The sequence below is a fragment of the Microtus ochrogaster genome, linkage group LG8 (assembly GCF_000317375.1).
Source record: "Microtus ochrogaster isolate Prairie Vole_2 linkage group LG8, MicOch1.0, whole genome shotgun sequence".
NCBI classification, from domain to species: domain Eukaryota; kingdom Metazoa; phylum Chordata; class Mammalia; order Rodentia; family Cricetidae; genus Microtus; species Microtus ochrogaster.
In genome coordinates this window covers 8042351-8044017 of record NC_022033.1, presented here as the reverse complement: position 1 = coordinate 8044017, position 1667 = coordinate 8042351, and the positions used below count along the sequence as shown (strand labels likewise).

The 1667-nt window shown below is 48.7% G+C and overlaps 1 protein-coding gene and 1 pseudogene across 1 annotated transcript in view; both read left to right on the top strand.

Annotated features, from left to right (window-relative positions):
• Pfdn4 (prefoldin subunit 4) overlaps positions 1 to 400 on the top strand; it is a 30734-nt gene extending 30334 nt beyond the window's left edge. Inside the window, exon 5 of the mRNA XM_026787271.1 lies at positions 344 to 400. Within this exon, the coding sequence (XP_026643072.1) occupies positions 344 to 400 (57 nt within the window). The remainder of the gene's footprint in view (positions 1 to 343) is intronic.
• A 20-nt stretch (positions 401 to 420) lies between these two features.
• On the top strand, positions 421 to 1450 carry LOC101990742 (annotated as a pseudogene).
• Positions 1451 to 1667: the final 217 nt, after the last annotated feature.

Below are 1667 nucleotides of genomic sequence, written 5' to 3'. Positions count from 1 at the left end.
CACACACACACACACACACACACATTAATTATACCAACCAGGAACCCAATTAAGGTTCTTGGCTTCTCTGTTCAATCATGGAGGAACTAGGAACATTACCAGTTTCCCTCTGAAATGAGGAGACTCTAAAATACTGGGAGCCTGACATCTTTCCAGTTCTACAGTAGGTGCTATAGAAATGCTGCCTCCCACCCCAACCCTCTGCCCCCTGCCCCCCACCCCGCCCAGAAACGGAGCTCAGAACTCTGAGCTCAAGGTTGCCGAGAGTTTGGAATGGCAATGGCAAGCTGGGCTCCAGGCCCTCTAAAGTCCACCTGCTTTCTTTACGTTTGCTGCCTCTCAGCTTCCCAACATGGACACGGAGGAGCAATGCACAGCACACCTTTTGCGCAGTCCGTGAGTCCGTAGACATCCTTCCTAATGATTTCATTAATTACACTGTTGAAAAAAGTCTTTCCTGCTTTAAAACAGTCGATTGAAGGTGGATTAAATGTCACTCTTGCTATGGGCTACTATCAGGGAAGGAAGTTGGCGGTGTCATCGGAAAGAAAGGAGACTCTGTTAAGAAGGTGCGCGAGGAGAGTGGGTACGGATCCACATCTCAGAAAAGAACTGTCCAGAGAGAATTATCACTTTGGCGGGACCGACTAATGCCTTCTTCGAAGCCTTTGTTATGATTATTGATAAACTGGAAGAGGACATACGCAGCTCTGTGACCAATAGCACAGCTGCCAGCAGACCCCCCGTTACCTTACGGCTCATGGTCCCTGCTAGTCAGTGTGGCTCTCTCATTGGAAAAGGGGGTTGCTAGATCAAGGAAATAGGAGAGAGAACAGGAACTCAGGTCCAGGTGGCAGGGGATGTGCTCCCCAGCTCAACCGAGTGGGCAATCACTACTGTTGGCATTTCACAATCCATCACTGAGTGTGTCAAACAGATCTGCGTGGTCATGGTGAAATCCACCCGAAAAGGCATGGCCATCCCGTACCGGCCCAAGCCCTCGAGTTCGCCAGTCATCTTTGCAGGTGGCCAGGCCTATACCATTCAAGGACAGTATGCCATTCCCCAGCCAGACTTGACCAAGCTGCACCAGGTGGCAATGCAACAGTCTCATTTTCCCATAACCCATGGCAACACCGGATTCGGTGGCATTGGATCCAGCTCTCCAGAGGTGAAAGGCTATTGGGCAGGTTGGAATACATCTGCTCAAACTACTTCTCATGAATTCACCATTCCAAATGATTTGGTTGGCTGCATAACTGGGTGTCAGGGCACCCAAATCAATGAGATTCATCAGATGTCTGGGGCGCAGATCAAAATCGCAAACCCATTGGAAGGATCTACTGATAGGCAGGTCACCATCGCTGGGTCTGCTGCCAGCATCAGCCTGGCTCAGTATCTAATCAATGTCAGGCTTTCCTCGGAGAGAGGTGGCACAGGGAGCAACTAGAACAGTGCAGATTCAGCCATAATCCCTTTCTGCTGTTCTCCACCACCCATGATCCCTCTGTGTAGTTTCTGAGCAGTCAGCGGTTTCAGTTTATAAATTTCCAGTTTCTACACACTTTATCATTCACTCATGATTTTTTAATTGAAAGTGTTTTAATTCTTTCTCTGTTCAGCAGTTACGCCGAGATATCCATATTTAGTTTTATAAGCTTCTCCCC